Source organism: Sapajus apella, unplaced genomic scaffold, assembly GCF_009761245.1.
Source record: "Sapajus apella isolate SASKATOON/1434 unplaced genomic scaffold, GSC_monkey_1.0 scaffold16, whole genome shotgun sequence".
Classification (NCBI taxonomy): domain Eukaryota; kingdom Metazoa; phylum Chordata; class Mammalia; order Primates; family Cebidae; genus Sapajus; species Sapajus apella.
In genome coordinates this window covers 11355586-11371792 of record NW_022436956.1, presented here as the reverse complement: position 1 = coordinate 11371792, position 16207 = coordinate 11355586, and the positions used below count along the sequence as shown (strand labels likewise).

The 16207-nt window shown below is 38.0% G+C and overlaps 2 protein-coding genes across 2 annotated transcripts; one reads left to right on the top strand and one right to left on the bottom strand.

The window, feature by feature from the left end:
* The first annotated feature begins 11270 nt into the window (after positions 1-11270).
* Positions 11271-12349, top strand: LOC116556107 (olfactory receptor 4D5). The gene has a single exon (XM_032285108.1). It carries the CDS (start codon positions 11339-11341, stop codon positions 12290-12292), a length of 954 nt encoding a protein of 317 aa, XP_032140999.1. The 5' UTR covers positions 11271-11338; the 3' UTR covers positions 12293-12349.
* A 2140-nt stretch (positions 12350-14489) lies between these two features.
* LOC116556106 (olfactory receptor 6T1) lies at positions 14490-15557 on the bottom strand. The gene has a single exon (XM_032285107.1). It carries the CDS (start codon positions 15526-15528, stop codon positions 14557-14559), a length of 972 nt encoding a protein of 323 aa, XP_032140998.1. The 5' UTR covers positions 15529-15557; the 3' UTR covers positions 14490-14556.
* Positions 15558-16207: the final 650 nt, after the last annotated feature.

The window sequence follows — 16207 nt, the reverse complement described above, 5'->3', positions numbered from 1 at the left end:
ATAAGACTATTGACACTATTGTAATTACCTGGCTGGGGTAATGTTTATCAGGTTCTCCACTGGAAATTTACTATTTTTTTTAACCACTTTACGTAATGTTCTCTTTGAAAGAAACACTATGTGCAGTTTGCTCTTGAATGAGAGTTTGTCTCACTTCCTCAAGGATAGAGTGTGCACCTACATTATTTGGCATTCTTTCACAAGGGAGTTTTTCCTATTCTCTCCCATTTATTTGTTATTCAATCATGTATTTACATCATGTTTATTTAATGCTTTGGTTTTCAATTCAATGCTGATTTTTTTATTGTACGAATTGCTTCAGCTTTGGCCATTAGAAGCTCTTTCAGTTGATCCCTGTGTCCTTTTGATATATTCCATCAATTTTTGAGCACTTCCTCATTTTCTGTTAATATGAGTTCTTCCAGGCTCATACTGTATATTTCCTGCCTCAGTTTTAGAATCAGCTACTTTCCTAAGGAGACTTGATTTCTTTTATTAGAGAATCTATTAGAAACAAAAATCTGAGTGCCAGGAGTGCTCTTTGCACACCTGGAATTTAACTATTTCTAGGCGCTTTCAGCTGACAAAACAAGAAAGTATATGCATGCATATTTGCCTATGTGTATACATTTATCTATAAATATTTTTATATGTGATCATCTGTATTTATATCAAGCTAAATGTGAATTTATATTGGTTTCCTCATCTCTAATTCATTACTATGTGGATCATCTTAGCCTATTGCCCTTGCTTGCCTATAAATTCACACTTCAACAATGAGAAGCCTGGCTCCACAATGTGCCATTCATTTACTTAATAGTTCAATTGAGGTATACATGTATAGTGGTACTAGAATTACTTTTCTGTACCTCCATGGAAAATTATAAATGAGAGTAGAGTTGTTTTGCATAGTTGCTTTGCTTTTAGCCTTATAGATTGTCCCCATTTCTAAACTTGCTTAGGTCAACACTTTCTTTTCTTCCCCTTCTGTCTTCCTGCCTTCCTCAATGAGGTTGCTTTATACATTTGTAATACAATTTGTTTTTAAAATTACATATTGCATTCTATTTTAGGATCTTATGACTTCCTGAATGACTTTTAAAATATTTGCATACATGAAGTTTCACTCTTTTTGGCATAAAGGTCTACAGGATTTTAATAAATGTACAATGTCATGTATTCATTATTACAGTTTCAAACATAGTTTCACTGCTCTAAAAAATATCCAGTAATTCACCCACTCAACACTTTCTCCTGGAAAACCCCCGACAATCAATAATCATTTATCATTTTTATAGTTTTGATTTTTCCAGAATATCATATAATTGGAGTCAAACAGCATGTGGTTTTTGCTGATTGGCTGCTTTCATTTAGCAATATGCATTTAAGATTTAGTCATGTCTTTTGTGGCTTAATAGCATAATTCTTTTTATCATTCAATAATATTCCATTGTATGGATGTACCAGTTTGTTCATACATTCACCTATTGAAGGACATATTGTTTGCTTTCAAATTTTTGCAATCATAAATAAAGCTGCTATAGACATACATGTGGAGGTATTTTTGTGGACATAAATTTTCTAACAGGTTACTAAATGTCTAAAAGTATGACTGCTGGCTCGTATGGTGAGACAGTCCTTACCTTTGGAAGAAAATGCCAAACTGGCTTTCAAAGTGGCTGTGCCATTTTACATTCTCACCAGCAATGAATGAGAGTTCCAGTTGCTCTGCATCATAACCAGCAATTGACAGTTTAAATTTGTTTTTTAATTTTAGCCATTCTAATGGTAGTGTAGTGCTGTCTTATTATTGTCTGAATTTGTAATTCCCTATTTACAAATGATGTTTAGCATCTTTTTGATGTGCTTATTTGCCTTCCATATATCTTTGGTCAGGTGTCTGTTCAGAACTTTTACCCATTTAATTGCATTGCTTACTTTCTTATTGTTGAGTTGTAAAGGGCCTTTGTGTATTTTATGTACAAATCTTTTTATCATATATTTCAAATATTTTTTCACTACTGTGGTTTGTCTTTTGATTTTCTTCACAGTGTCATTTGGAGAGCAGGCATTTTTAATTTTGAGAAAGTCCAATTTATCATTTTTTTCATGGATTGTATTTTTGGTGTTGTATCAAAAAAAACCTCATGATCAAATCCCAAGGACATATAAATTGTTTTTGCTGTTTTTTACTTGAAACTTTATAGTATGAATTTTACAGTTAGATGTATGTTTCATTTTGAGTTAATTTTCATGAAAAGTGTTGAATGTGTACTTTTTTTGCATATGGACATCCAATTGCTTTAGCACTATTTGTTGAAAACACAACAAATCTCTTCTCCATTGAATTCCCTTTGCTCATTTGTTAAATATCAGTTGCCTATAGTTGTTTGAGAAAGTGTCTAGACCCTATTTTGTTTCATTGATAGATTTTTCTATTTCTCTCTGAATATCATGCTGCTTTGATTATTGTAACTTTGTAGTAAGTATTGAATCAGTTATTTTGAGTCATCCAACTTTGTTTTATTCAGTATCATGTTGGTTATTCTAGACTTTTTGCCTTTTCATATAAACTTTAGATTCAGCTTGCTGATATTTACAAAATAGCTTGCTGAGATGTTGATTGAGATTGTGTTGAATCCATAGATGAATTTAGGAAGAAATAACATCTTAACAATCTTGAATCCTCCAATCCATGAACACAAAATCTCTTTCTTCAGTAATGTTTAATTTTTGTGAGTACATAGTAGGTATATATATTTATGGGGTACATGAGATATTTTATTAAGATCTTTAATTTTTTCATCAGAGTGTTTTAGCTTTCCATGTATAGATTCTGCACATTTTTTTGTTAAATTTATATATAAATATTTCTGTGTTGGTGCTATTCAAATGGTATTGGCCTTGTTTTGTTTTGTTTTGAGAGAGTCTCACGCTGTAATCCAGGCCAGAGTTCAGTGGCATGACCATATCTCATGGCAGCCTCAACCTCCTGGACTCAAGCAATTCTCCTGTCTCACCTTCCCAGGTAGCTAGGACTACAGGTGTATGCCACCATGCCTGGCTAATTTTTAATTTTTTGTAGAAACGGGATCTCATCATGTTGCCCAGGCTGGTCTTCAACTCCTAGCCTTAAAAACTCATTGGCCTCATTACCTCTCAAAGCACAGGAATTACAAGCTTTAGCAACCTGGCCTCGTCTTTAAATTCAAAATGCCAGTTATTCATTGCTGGTGGTGTTGCTGGAAGGCCCAGAAGGGTCTCTGAACACTGGTGGGACCCAAGATCTAGCCAGTTTTTAGGTTCTTGACATCTTTGTAAGAAAGAATTTGGGGACCAGTCAGAATAAAGTGAAAGGCAAGAAGATTTTATTGTGAAGCAACGGTATGCACTTAAGATAGAAGTATTGGTGGGCTCATGGGAATGAGTTGTGCACAACAGAGTTTGTGTTTTATTATTATTATTATTATTATTATTATTATACTTTAAGTTCTGGGATACATGTGTAGAACATGCAGGCTTGTTACATAGGTATACGTGTGCCATAGTGGTTTGCAGCATCCATCCCCCCATCATCTACAGTAGTATTTCTCCTAATGCTATTTCTCTCCTATCCCTCCACCCCTGCTATCCCTCCCCTAGCCCCCCACCTACCGACAGGTCCTGGTGTGTGATGTTCCCCTTCCTGTGTCCATGTGTTCTCATTGTTCAACACCTACTTATGAGTGAGAACTTGCCATGTTTGGTTTTCTGTTCTTGTGTCAGTTTGTTAAGAATGATGGCTTCCAGCTTCATCCATGTCCCTGCAAAGGACATTAACTTATCCTTTTTTATGACTATATCATATTCCATGGTGTATGTGCCATGTTTTCTTTTCTTTTCTTTTTTTTAAGTTCTGGGGAACAGGTGCATATCTTGCAGGATTGTTGCATAGGTATACACGTGCCATGGTGGTTTGCTGCCTCCATTCCCCCAATCACCTACATTTGGCATTTCTACTGATGTTATCCCTCTGCAATCTCCCCAAACCCTGCTATACCTACCCTAGCCCCCATCCCCCAACAGACCCCAGAGTGTAATGTTCCCCTTCCTGTGTTCATGTGTTCTCATTGTTCAGCACTCACTTATGAATGAGAACATGTGGTGTTTGGTTTTCTGTTCTTGTGTCAGTTTGCTGAGAATGATGACTTCTAGTTTCATCCATGTCACTGCAAAGGACATGAACTCAGCCTTTTTTATGGCTGCATAGTATTCCATGGTGTATACGTGCCACATTTTCTTTATCCAGTCTATCATTGATGGGCATTTGGGCTAATTCCAAGTCTTTGCTATTGTAAACAGTGTCACAGTGAACATATGTGTGCATGTGTCTTTATAATAGAATGATTTATAATCCTTTGGGTATATACCCAGTAATGGGATTGCTAGGTCAAATGGTATTTCTATTTCTAGATCCTTGAGGAATTGCCACACTATCTTCCACAATGATTGAACTAATTTACACTCCCACCAACAGTGTAAAAGTGTTCCTATTTCTCCACATCCTCTCCAGCATCTGTTGTCTCCTGATTTTTTAATGATCACCATCCTAAATGGTGTGAGATGGTATCTCAATGTGGTTTTGATTTGCATTTCTTGAAGAACCAGTGATGATGAGCTTTTTTTCATACGTTTGTTAGCTGCATAATGTCTTCTTTTAAAAAGTGTCTGTTCATATCCTTCACCTACTTTTTGATGGGGTTGTTTGCTTTTTTCTTGTAAATTTGTTTAAGTTCTTTGTAGATTCTACATATTAGCCCTTTGTCAGATGGGTAGATTGCAAAAATTTTTCCCCATTCTTTTGGTTGCTGGTTTACGCTAATGATTGTTTCTTTTGTTTCTTTTGCTGTGCAGACGTTCTTAAGTTTAATTAGATCACATTTGTCTATTTTGGCTTTTGTTGCCATCGCTTTTGGTATTTTAGTCATGAAGTCCTTGCTTATGCCTATGTCCTGAATGATATTGCCTAGGTTTTCTTCCTGAGTTTTTGTGGTGTTAGGTCTTATGTTTAAATCTTTGATCCATCTGGAGTTAATTTTAGTGTAAGGTGTAAGGAAGGAATCCAGCTTCAGCTTTCTGCATATGGCTAACCAGTTTTCCCAATACCATTTATTAAGCAGGGAATCCTCTCCCCATTGCTTGTTGTTGTTAGGTTGTCAAAGTTCAGATGGTTGTAGATGTATGGCAGTATTTCTGAGGCCTCTGTTCTGTTCCATTGGTCTATATCTCTGTTTTGGTACCAGTACCATGCTGTTTTGATTACTGTCTGTTGTAGTATAGTTTGAAGTTTGAAGTCAGGTAACATGATGCCTCCAACCTTTTTTTTTTCCCCCATTTATTTTATTGCATTTTAGGTTTTGGGGTACAGGCTCCTTTTTGGTTCCAGTAATAGAAAAACTGAAAGTCAAACCATGAGTGAACTCCCATTCACAATTGCTACAAAGAGAATAAGACACCTAGGAATACAACTAATAAAGGATGTGAAGGACCTCTTCAAGGATAACTACAAACCACTATCAAGGAAATAAGAGAGGACACAAACAGATGGAAAATCATTCCATGCTCATGGTTAGGAAGAATCAATATTGTGAAAATGGCCACACTGCCCAAAGTAATTTATAGATTCAATGCTATCCTTGTCAAGCTACCATTGACTTTCCTCACAGAATTGGAAGAAAACACCTTAAACGTCATACAGAGTTTGTGTTTCTAATTTTATAGATGTTTCTTTATATAGGGGGTGGAATAATCATTAGGTATTCTGGAAAAAGAGAGGATTTCAGGAACTCCCATTTACCTTCCCCTTTCCTCTGATTTGGGTTTGCCTAGAAGAGTCATGGACATGTCACCCTGACCAGTTTTGACTGTTTTCTCTCCCTTATTTTGGATTTTCTGTTATCCCATGGTTTCTTTGCCTAGTTCCTGTTTTAGTTTTTATTTGGGTTTTTCTATCTTCCTGAGACTACCCAGTGCTATTCCTCTCTCAGTATTTCTGACTTTTGTATATGTACCCATCTTGTAACTTTGCTATAATAGTTCATTTTTTTAAAGTATTCTTTAGGATTTTCTACATAGAGAACATGTCAGCTACAAACAAATACAGTTTACTTTTTCCTTCCATTCTTAATACGTTTTATTTTCTTTTCTTATTTTATTATACTAGCTAAGACATCCAGAACAATGCTTAATAAAAGAAGTAAGAAGAGGTAACCCTATTTTATTCCTGATTTTAGAAAGAAAGCATTTGCCTTGCCACAATTAAGTGTGATGCTAGCTGCATGTTTTTGGCAAGTGTTCTTTATCAAGTTGAAAAAGTGCCTCTTACTCCTTGTTTGCTGAGAGTTTTTGTTGGGGATTGGTGTTTGATTTTGCAGAATGTGTTTTTGGTATCAATTATAGAATCACATAATTTTTTTTCTTTAGCCTGTGGCTGTGGTGGATTATAGTTATTAGCTTTTGAAGGGTGAACCAACCTTGCATATCTGGAATACATTTCACTTGGTTGTGGCGTATAATTCTTTTTTATACATTGTTGGATTTAATTTGATAATATATTGTTGAGAAATTTTGCATCACATTCATGGGAAATACTGACCCATAATTTTCCTTTTTTGTATTGTGTTTACCTGAATTTGCTATCAGGGTAATGCTGGCCTCATAGAATAATTTAGGAAAAATGTTTCTTCTGCTCTACTTTGGGAAAATATTGCAGAGAATTGGCATTGTTTCTTCCTGAAATGTTTAAGAATTTACTAATAAAAGCCTCTGGGCTGCGATCTTTCTTTTTTGGAGGTTATATAATCACTGATTCAATTTTAAAAATAGATATAGGTCTGTTCAGACTGTTTATTTATCCTTGCATGAATTTTGGTCTTTTTGTTTGGTTGGTTTTGAGATGGAGTCTCGCTCTGTCGCCAGGCTGGAGTGCAGTGGCCCAATCTCAGCTCACTGCAACCTCCACCTCCCAGGTTCACACGATTCTCCTGCCTCAGCCTCCCAAGTAGCTGGGACTACAGGCATATGCCACAATGCCCCGCTTATTTTTGTATTTTTAGTACAGATGTGGTTTCATCATGTTGGCCAGGATGGTCTTGATCTCTTGACCTCATGATCCACCCGCTTTGACCTCCCAAGGTGCTAAGATTACAGGCATAAGCCACTGCACTTGGCCGAGTTTTGATCTTTTAAGGAATTGGTTTATTTCACATAAGTCTTCAAATTTGTGGGTATAACTTTGTTCCAGCATTATTTTATTATCCTTTTAATGATTTGCAGGGATAACCCCTCCTTCATCTGATATTGATAACTTGTATAATATCAATTTTCTTTTTTTGTTATCTTGGCTACAGGTTGATCAATTACTTATCTTTTTAAAGAATACACTTTTAGTTTCACTGATTTTTCTGTATTTATTTCTTAATTTCATTGATTTATGCTAAAATCTTGCTTGCTTACTTCTCTTCATCTAGTTCTTTGGGCTTACATTTTGATTCTTTTTCTGCTTTTCTAAGGTGGAAATTTAGGTTATTAATTTAAATATTTCTTCTTTTCTAATATATGCATTTAATACTATACATTTCCCTCTAAACATTGCTTTTGCTGCATTACACCAAATTTGATACATTGTATTCCCTTTAAATCTGTTACTTATATTAAAACATTAAATTTATTCTGTGATTTATTCTTTGAACCATGTGTTATTTAGAAATGTTTTCTTTAATTTTCAAATATTGGGCATTTTCCAGCTTTTTTTTTTTGAGACAGGATCTTGCTCTGTCACCCAGGCTGGAGTGCAGTGGCATAGTCACGATTTGCTGCAGCCTCAACCTCCCCCACTCAAGTGATCTTCCCAGTTCTGTCTCTCAAGAAAGCGGGACCACAGATATGCTCCATAATGCCTAGCTAATTTTTTATTTTCTGTGGAAATGGAGGCTCCCTATGTTGCTCAGGCTGATTTAGAACTCCTGGGCTCAAGTGATTCTCCTACCTCGTCCTCTCAAAGTTTTGGGATTACATGTGTGAGCCACTGCACCTGGCTTCAGCTATCTTTATATTATTGATTACTAGTTGAATTCCACTGTAGTCTGAAGACATACATTGTATGATTTCTACTCTTTTAAGTTTGTTAAGGTGTATTTTCTGGTCTATAATGTGGTCTATTATGGAGAACATTCCATGTGAGCTCGAGAAGAATGTGTACTCTGCTGTTGTTCAATAAATGTCAATTAGAACCGGTTGACTGATTGTGCTGTACATGTACACAATATTCTAATGCTTTTCTGTTTTCTTGATCTATCAATCAATGACAGACTAATGTTGAAATCTCCAACTATCTAACTCATTCTGATGTAATTTTTCTAAAGGATGTAAGGTCTGTGTCTGGATTCTTTCTTTCTTTTTTTCTTTTTTTTTTTTTTGCAGGTGGGTGACCAGTTCTAGCATCATTTGTTTACTCCATTGTATTGCCTTTGATACTTTGTCAAAGATCAGTTGACTATATTTCTGTGGATCTATTTCTGAGCTCTCTATTCTATTTCATTGATCTATGTGTCTAGCCTGTTGCCAATACAACAATGTCTTGATTATTATAGCTTTATAAGTCTTGAAGTCTAGTAGTGTTAGTCCTCCAACTTTATTCTTCTCCTTCAGTACTGTGTTGGCTATTCTGCATAATTTGCCTCTTCATATAAACTTTAGAATCAGTTTGCTGCTACTCACAAAATAAAATTCTGGGATTTTTATTGACATTGCATTGAATCTATAGATTAAGTTGGAAGAACCAACATCTTGATAATATTGAAACTTCTTTTGCATAAATATGAAGTATCTCTCCAATTATTTAGTTTTTAAATTTCTTTTATCAGAGTATTGTAGTTTTCCCCATATAGATTTTATATGTATTTTGTTAGATTTATATTCAGATTTTCAGGTGTTTGTTTGCTCTGTGATCATGTCTCTGCTTGGTCCAAGAAAAGCCACTGACTTTCAGTTTACCCAGCTTTTTCTTGTGTTAAGGATAGGAGTTTTGACTTTCAAAGTCTTCACATGTTGGAACTGAATCTGAAAATTCCCAATTATTTGTATAGTGAAAATATACAAATTTAGTTTTAATGTTATTAAAACTATAGCAAAATCAATATATAGGGAGGGAAATCAAGGAAGCATGGGTTGAGCATAAGTTCTGGGAACTTCAAGTAGTTTGATGTGCTCTAGATCATAGTATACATGTGAAAGAGGCTACATATGTGTATTAGTCCATTCTTACACTACTATAAAGATAGTACCTGAGACTGAGTAACTTGTATAGAAAGGAGGTTTAAATGACTCACAGTTCCACATGGCTGGGGAGGTCTCAGGAAACTTACAATCATGGTGGAAGACAAAGGGGAAGCAAGGCACATCTTACATGGTGGCAGGTAAGAGAAAGAGAGTAGGGAAACAGCCACTTTTAAAGCACTGGATCTTGTGAGAACTCCTTCACTATCACGAGAACAGCATGGGGGAAACCACCCCTATGACCCAATCACCTTTCACCAGATCCCTCACTTGACATGTGGGTATTACAATTCTAGATGAGATTTGGGTAGGGACACAAAGCCAAACCATATCAATATGGTTTGATGAAACTAGGTAGGCAGGGATTGGAACCTCCTATGCAGAGTGTTATACACTTAGTGATGCATTAAATCAATGTGTCTTACTCTTTAACTCCTTAGTATTTAGCACAGCGCCTAATAAGTAGAAGGTGCTGAATAAATGCTTACTGAATGACTAGACAAAGGAAAGAAAATATAATTGAAATCTATACTTAATATTAAGTTAAATTAAAATGACGCTTCTCATTTCTATTCAGGAACATGAAGACTTTTATTCTACAGTTTGTTTACTCATCTTTCTCAGTATGTTTTAAAATATTTAAGTGTATAAAAACACCTCTTTTATTTCCAATGTTTCCAAATGTCTAGGCAGCTCTGCATGTTTAGATGGTAGTTTCAAAATTTTAATTAATATTTATAGCCTCCTCTTGCTGCTTCCCCTATGAATAAAAAATTATTCTTTGGGTAATGTCTCTGAAGTTAATATTGACATTCAAACTATTCAGAGGTGGCTTAATATTCTCGTTGTCTTCCCCCATATTTCCCCAGGGACAGTAGTTTCTCTGGGTTTCCCAGAGCCACAATACAGGAAGCTTTTTCTATCACATGTTTTCTTATCTAATTTTAAAGAGAGTAGTAGTTCTTTACTACCCTTCTATAATACAGGGGACAGTGATTTCTGTTTTCTTTCTTTCTTTTTTTTTGAGATAGAGTCTTGCTCTGTCACCGAGGCTAGAGTGCAGTGGCACAATCTCAACTCACTGCAGCCTCTGCCTCCTGGGTTCACGTGATTCTCCTGCCTCAGCTTCCTGAGTTGCTGGGATTACAGGTACCCACCATTATGCCCAGCTAATTTTTGCAGCTTTAGTAAAGACAGGTTTCTCCATGTTGGCCAGGCTGGTCTCAAACTCCTGACCTCAGGTGATCCACCTGTCTTGACCTTGCAAAGTGCTGGAATTACAGGCATGAGCCAGCACGCTTGGCCCCAGTGATTTCTATTCTGCTTCCTTACTCGTGGCTTTAGTATCTTGCTAGGTCTGAAAATGTACATCCAAGGTAGAGCTATATCAGAAGGCAATTCAATATTTATTCAAAGCTATAATGGAATATTTGCACTTTCTGTTGTTTTGGGATAAATATTAGAGATATGTCACCCCATGGAAGCTTTGTCTAAAGGTCTGGCATGCAGGGATGCATGAGGTTTTCTAAATTAAGACCACATGTAGTATCAAATATTAAAGTAATGGAGACGTTGAGGACATTTCAATTAATTTTATGTTATAGATGAGGGAAACAAGACTTAAAGAATTGCAGAGATTTTTTTTTCTGTTTGCACAACTAGTTACTGGCAGAACTGAAATTCATTTTCAGTTAAACACTCTCTTCTCTACATCCCATTTTTCAATTTTGAGGGCTTATTATTTTGGATAATAGCCCTCATTTTGGTTTATAGCCCTCAAAAACCAAAAATAGTATGAGTGCTATCCTGAGTTTTATGCCCTTGGAGTTTGATATCACCAGTACATGCTGTTCAAATGCTTGGTGTCCTGCAGAACCACTTACAACATTCTCCTTATTGGAAATGAAAGAGTGGAGAATTTCCCAGAGGAGACAGGGGAAATTATTTTAGAGAAATTTGCAGAACCCCTGAAGAATATGTCCTTTTTTCTCAGCAGGTTCATTGACCAGGTCATACCAACCAGATGAATCCAGCAAATCATTCCCAGGTGGCAGGATTTGTTCTACTGGGGCTCTCTCAGGTTTGGGAGCTTCGGGTTTTTTTCTTCACTGTTTTCTCTGCTGTATATTTTATGACTGTAACAGGAAACCTTCTTATTGTGGTCATAGTGACCTCTGACCCACATCTGCACACAACCATGTATTTTCTCTTGGGCAACCTTTCTTTCCTGGACTTTTGCTACTCTTCCATCACGGCACCTAGGATGCTGGTTGACTTGCTCTCAGGCAACCCTACCATTTCCTTTGGTGACTGCCTAACTCAACTCTTCTTTTTCCACTTCATTGGAGGCATCAAGATATTTCTGCTGACTGTCATGGCATATGACCGGTACATTGCCATTTCCCAGCCCCTGCGCTACACACTCATTATGAATCAGACTGTCTGTGCACTCCTCATGGCAGCCTCCTGGGTGGGGGGCTTCATCCACTCCATAGTACAGGTTGCATTGACCATCCAGCTGCCATTCTGTGGGCCTGACAAGCTGGACAACTTTTACTGTGATGTGCCTCAGCTAATCAAATTGGCCTGCACAGACACCTTTGTCTTAGAGCTTCTAATGGTGTCTAACAGTGGCCTGGTGACCCTGATGTGTTTTCTGGTGCTTCTGGGATCCTACACAGCACTGCTAGTCATGCTCCAAAGCCACTCACGGGAGGGCCGCAGCAAGGCCCTGTCCACCTGTGCCTCTCACATTTCTGTGGTGACCTTAATCTTCGTACCTTGCATTTACATCTATGCAAGGCCTTTTCAGACATTCCCCATGGACAAGGCAGTCTCTGTGCTATACACAGTACTCACCCCCATGCTGAATCCTGCCATCTATACCCTGAGAAACAAGGAAGTGATCATGGCTGTGAAGAAGCTGTGGAGGAGGCAAAAGGATCTTACTGGTTCCCTGTGCAGACCCTTAGATTAGCAGAGGCAGTGACCTGAGAATCTGAAAGACGCGTCAGGGTATTAGCTTGCTTGATAGGACCCTAAAGGTAGATAGAAATCTCTGCCCACTGCTTCTCCATTGTTCTTAACCTCAGTCAGGTTCTGGTGACCTGAACAATTAGCCATAATAGAAGATGGGATGAGTGTCTTAGAACCACTTCTAAGTGCCTCCCAGATAAAAGGTATCAAGTTCTATGCAGAAGTACTGTTTGGCTCAGAGACCACTTTCCCAGGTAAGAATGGTGTTGGCCTTGCTGAGAAAGTTTCAACTAGTAAATCTGGTGTCTCTTTCCTGATATCACTTTTTGGACACAAAATACATTAGAAGAGCTTAAAATATTTTAAAATTTCTTTAAGACAAGCGTTCTCTTGAAATATTGGACCCTGAGTCCCAATGGAGACCGATTGATAGTTGAATGTTTGTCAGTGAGGAAAAAGGGAATTACCTTGAGCACATCACTTTCTTCCTCATAGTTTCCTAGGGCCACCGTTGTTGCCATCAGTGTCCTCATTGTCATTATCTTCATCACATAAATAACATTTAGTTACTTTTAGTTAGTTACTATGTTCCACTGTACCCAGTGATTTCCTTTTATAATTTATTTTAATTTTCTCAAATTTAAAATTCTTATGAGGTAGGTTTTCATATTTACTTTAAACATGAGTCAACTGCAAGTTAGAGACATTACATAACTTACTTAAGGCTGCAGAGCTTGTTTTCTGGAATCCAACCCAAGTCTATACAATGCCAGTGCCCAAGTCCTCAATGGTATCTAAAACTTCTTACAGGTTCTAAGGATCTGTGGGTTTATGTTATCATGGATAGAGTTTATATCATCATGAGTTATACTGACATCATAGACTTGGCATTTGATCAAACTTTTAAAATATATCTTGATCATTTTCTCCCTTACAACCCTTCAGAGGCTTTCCATTGCCTTTAAAAAAAAAAAAACCGTGAATATTATAGATAAGATGTTGTCTGACTTGGCCTCCACCCATCTCTCCAATCTCACTTCTCTAACTCCACTCTTCTAGCCCTCTATTTGCATTTACTTCTGTCAGTCTCTGGGATGCTCTTCGTTTAGTTTTTGCCTGGCTAACTCTTGCTCAATCTCAATCCTTGGTCTAAAGATTGCTTCCTCAAAGCTGTGTTCCCTGATCTTTAATCCAAAGTAACTTGTCCTTAGTAGTTCCTCTAACAAAACTCAAAAGTATTTATCACAGATTTCAATTACATACTGATTTATCTATTTATTATTTTTGTGTCAGCCATTGCCCACTATCCTACAAACTCTTTAAAAGAAAGAGCCATGTTTAACTTACTTAATACTATATTCTCCAAGCCTAGCACCACAGCCTAGATGAGGGTGCAGCAACAGAGGGGCCTCATGTCAACACTGAGCAGGCATTTACTATTGGGTTTGTACACAGCCTACCCTGAACTTACACTCCCCTCAAAGTGCATGTCTCTTTAAAATTTGTTCTGTAGACATCTCCCTTGGCTCAACCTAGTTGGAGCATTGCCTGGGACAGTGCCTGAAACATACTAGATGTCTAATAATATTTCTTAAAGGAATGATTAAATGAGTGTTGCCATATTTGAAGTCTGTTAGTAGAGTTTGACTTGGGAATGAGGGCTATCCAAATATTTAACTGGTCTTAACATTCTTCCTTTATGAGATTCCTATAGGAGCCGCTAGTCATATAAGGTGCAATAACAAATGCAAATCAGAGAATCATTTATTACTGCAGCCAGAATTGGATTTTCTAATAATACAGAGGTTCTGCTTAATTTTATTTGCAATACCCAATCTAGTTGGAAGCCCTCAGAGGGCCTCTTACTCCTCACTGAGCTCCAAATCTGAATCTCCATATTTCAGCATCTTCTGATTGACTACATGACACAGGAGACTGATGCAGAAAGAAAAGTGTTTAAGCGTACATATGAGGAGAAAGAGAAGGAGCCTCCCTGTATGGACGTCACGTGCTCACACATGTTCTCCAATCCAGGGATTCTATCTTGAAAGCAATTTGACCAATTGGATCAGCCCTCTATGTGGGGAGGAGGAGGCACAAGGAAGAAAGGTTGTAGGGAGGGAAAATGAAGGTTAACCACCAGATTTCATATTGTATATTTACAAAGACCGTTCATTAGCTGAGAAAAGTACACACTGTTGCTTATGTTCTTTAAACTTCTTGCACATTTAAAACATTTTCAATAAGCATTTAATCTCCCATTTATCATTTCCTTTGACTCGTGACCCTCAGTTTCCTCACAGCAGTGAGCCTGAGCCACCCCAGGGTGTCTCTCAGTGCTTGCTGCACCTTGTCATTGCGGAGAGTGAAGATGAATGGGTTGAGGAGGGGTGTGATGATGCAGCTTAGGACGGCAACACTCTTGTTGAGCAGTTTGGACTGAGCCTCTGACATACGAATGTAGAGAAACATGGAACTGCCATAGACGATGATCACCACTGTAAGATGCGAGGCGCAAGTGGAGAATGCTTTCCTTCGCCCAGCAGCTGTGGGGGCCCCAAGGACAGTGACAAGAATGCAGGCATAGGAAACTGAGGTCAGAGCCAGCGAGCCCAGTAACACTGACGTAGAAAGCACTAAAGCCACCAGTTCCAGCAGATGGGTGTCCCCACAAGAGAGCCTGAGCAAGGGCCAGCTGTCACAGAAGAAGTGGTCAATACCATTGGGGCCACAGAAAGGCAGGCTGGCCATGAGGACAGTGGGGCAAAGGACCCAGAGGAATCCAGCTAGCCAGGAGGCCAGCACTAGCTGGAAACAGACATGGCCACTCATCAGGGTCTCATAGTGGAGTGGTCGGCAGATTGCCAGGTAACGATCCAGAGACATGACGGCCAAGAGGAAGAAGTCGGTGGTGCCTAGAAGGAAGTAGAGGTAGGACTGGATGATGCAGCTGACAAATGAGATGGTGTGATTCCCCGTCAGGATGACGACAAGCATCTTGGGAACTACAACAGTTACCAGCAACAGCTCCAGGAAGGATAAATTCCGCAGAAAGAAGTACATCTGTGTGTGCAGGCGTCGGTTGGTCCAGCTGAGCACAATAATTAACAGGTTGCCTGTGGCTGTTACAATATACGTCGCCATTAACCCCAGGAACACCAGGAACTGTAGGAGATGGTTACTGGGGAAACCCAGTAGGACAAAGCTTGTTACCTGAGTCCAGTTTTCAGGGCTCATCTTCAGTCACCTGCAGGAGAAATGAAACAGAACTCTGTAACTTGTCTATAGCTACCAATCATCATTTAACCAAGTGGTAAAATAATATTGAATACCCATCACTTCCTTACATTCTGAGAATATGTTGATTTATATTTTGGTCTGCAAGTGACTTACAAAGAGAGAAACAAATTACAATAGTAAGCAGCATGGCAACATTGAACATCCAATTCTGTATCTGAAAATTTACACTGTGCACAGTATCTGTTCTCCCAGTAAAACATTAAAACTCTTAAAACTAGGTTTTACTGTTTTCAGAGATAAGAAAAGGATGACAAAGGGAGTTTAAGTGACTATTCTATTATCAGGTATGAAACAGGTGGTAGAGGCAGGATTTCATACCGAGCTTCTGTGACTCCAACACATGCTGCTGACACTGTTGTGCTCAGACAGAGAACCATGCGAGTATTGTGGCCTTAGAGGAATCCAGAGGAGTAGAAGGGTCAGAGAAGACTTTACATAAAAAATGCACCATGAACAAATTTTACTGGTATTAAGAACTCTTGTTTTAGTGTTTATGGTCCTTCTGTGTCCTGTCTTGACATAAAATAACAGAATTAAAAAATCTGGGCTTTCGGTATCCTTAGAGATTTAATTTGCGATAGTCAGCCAGGAAGCCAAATAAGACCAGACTGGCAAA